Source organism: Microchirus variegatus (genome assembly GCF_963457635.1).
Source record: "Microchirus variegatus genome assembly, chromosome: 22".
NCBI classification, from domain to species: Eukaryota; Metazoa; Chordata; class Actinopteri; order Pleuronectiformes; family Soleidae; genus Microchirus; species Microchirus variegatus.
The window spans coordinates 3,467,176-3,468,788 of NC_139823.1; the positions used below are offsets into that span (position 1 = coordinate 3,467,176).

Below are 1,613 nucleotides of genomic sequence, written 5' to 3' on the forward strand. Positions count from 1 at the left end.
TCAGAATATCGTCCCAGCGCTTATGGCGGAGTTGTGGTGGTGATGGACCAGAGGAGGCTGCAGAGAGTTCGTGGTCGAGTACCAGGAGTAGTTTGCCAAAAAAGACGATGGCGCAGTCGTGTTGGGGGGGCTGCTGCTGCTCTGAGGTAAACTGGAGTTGACACTGTTGATTCTCTGAGTCTGTGGAAAGTCCCAGGCAGTAGTTGGCGGAGACGCGCAGGGGGGTGATTCGCTGGAGGCAACGTGTTGCTCTGGAGGGATTTCTCCACTTTTCCACAACTTCTTGAACTTGGAGCGACGGTTTTGGAACCAGATTTTGACCTGGAATGGAAACACGCATGAGTGGTGATCAGATGTTTTTTCTAAAAGTCATAGCTGACACTTTTAATCTCGTTTCAACTTGGATGACAGTGTGCGGAACCGCAATGTCCACAATGCACCCACCTGTGTTTGCGTGAGGCCCATTGAGGCTGCCAGCTCGGCCCGCTCTGGTAAAGCCAAATACTGCGTCTTTTGGAACCTCCGCTGAAGTGCTGCCAGTTGGAAGCTGGAATAAATGGTTCGAGGTTTCCTGACCTTCTTTGGTTTTCCATTAACCATCCGGATTTCTGGCTCGCTCTCTTCTTTCTCTGAGGGAACATTTAAATGGAATTGATGTAATGCATTAAAAAAAAAAACTTACAGAGATTTGGCAATAAATAAATAACACAAACAATAAAAAAAATATTTTGGCATTAATATACTCATATATGTAGACATGATAATACAATTTAAACAAACAAATTGAATATTATTAATATTATTTGCTCCTCAAACATGAGAGATATTTGATATTTGGCATACAATAAGCGTGTCCTTACCTGTGTCTGCTGGTGTCGGAGATGAGTTGGGGCCGTAGGAAGTGTATGCGCCGTACGATGAGTTGAAACCGAGGTCGTAGGACTTGGCGTTATATGGCACAGTGCCGGCGGCGCTGCTGTGGTACTGGTACGAGCCGAGCTGACCGAAGGGAGAGCCGGCGCAGTGGCCAGGCTGCTGGCTGTTGTAATAGCTGCTGTCCGTCGCCGTGGATACCGGCAGAGTCGGGGACTCCTGCGATTTGTGCAAGCTGTGGTAATTGCTTGAGGTAATCTGGTTCGAATGCATATCAGTGTTGAGGTTCTCAAAAACCCCAGTCATGTTCGCGTTTCGTCGCAAAGCGGAGCGGTCTCGTAACCCGCGCGCAAGAAAATCGCAAAAATTGCGAAAAAAAAACTGCAAGGCTGAAAAATGCGACTCAAATCATGCACTGATGACCCCTTCTTCGTGAAGCGAAACGCCTTCCCCGTGCAAACTGAAGCAAAATCAAGCCGAAGGTGTGTCCCTCTCACTGTGGCCTGTGATTATCTGCTACGGTCGACGGTGGGAGCGCATTTATGAGAAGCGTGAGAGGGAAGAGAGCTTCTGTGTCTGAGGCAACCAATGAGTAAGAGCTGCACCGCTGACTACTCCCCACCGCGTCCACCCTCCATTATTCCTCCTGCAGGTCAGTGTGTTCTGCACAGACTCCGCATCGAAGCATCCACAGACACACAATCACAGAGAGGCGCAGTGACCCAAACACAAGTAATCAT

General features: G+C 48.7%; 1 protein-coding gene across 1 annotated transcript; it reads right to left on the reverse strand.

Moving 5' to 3' along the window:
* On the reverse strand, nucleotides 1–1,179 carry dlx2a (distal-less homeobox 2a; the record flags this gene model as incomplete). Its single annotated transcript, XM_083908839.1, has 3 exons — nucleotides 1–321; nucleotides 445–629; nucleotides 861–1,179. 3 exons carry the CDS (start codon nucleotides 1,177–1,179, stop codon nucleotides 1–3), a joined length of 825 nt encoding a protein of 274 aa, XP_083764965.1.
* Between the last annotated feature and the right edge of the window lie 434 nt (nucleotides 1,180–1,613).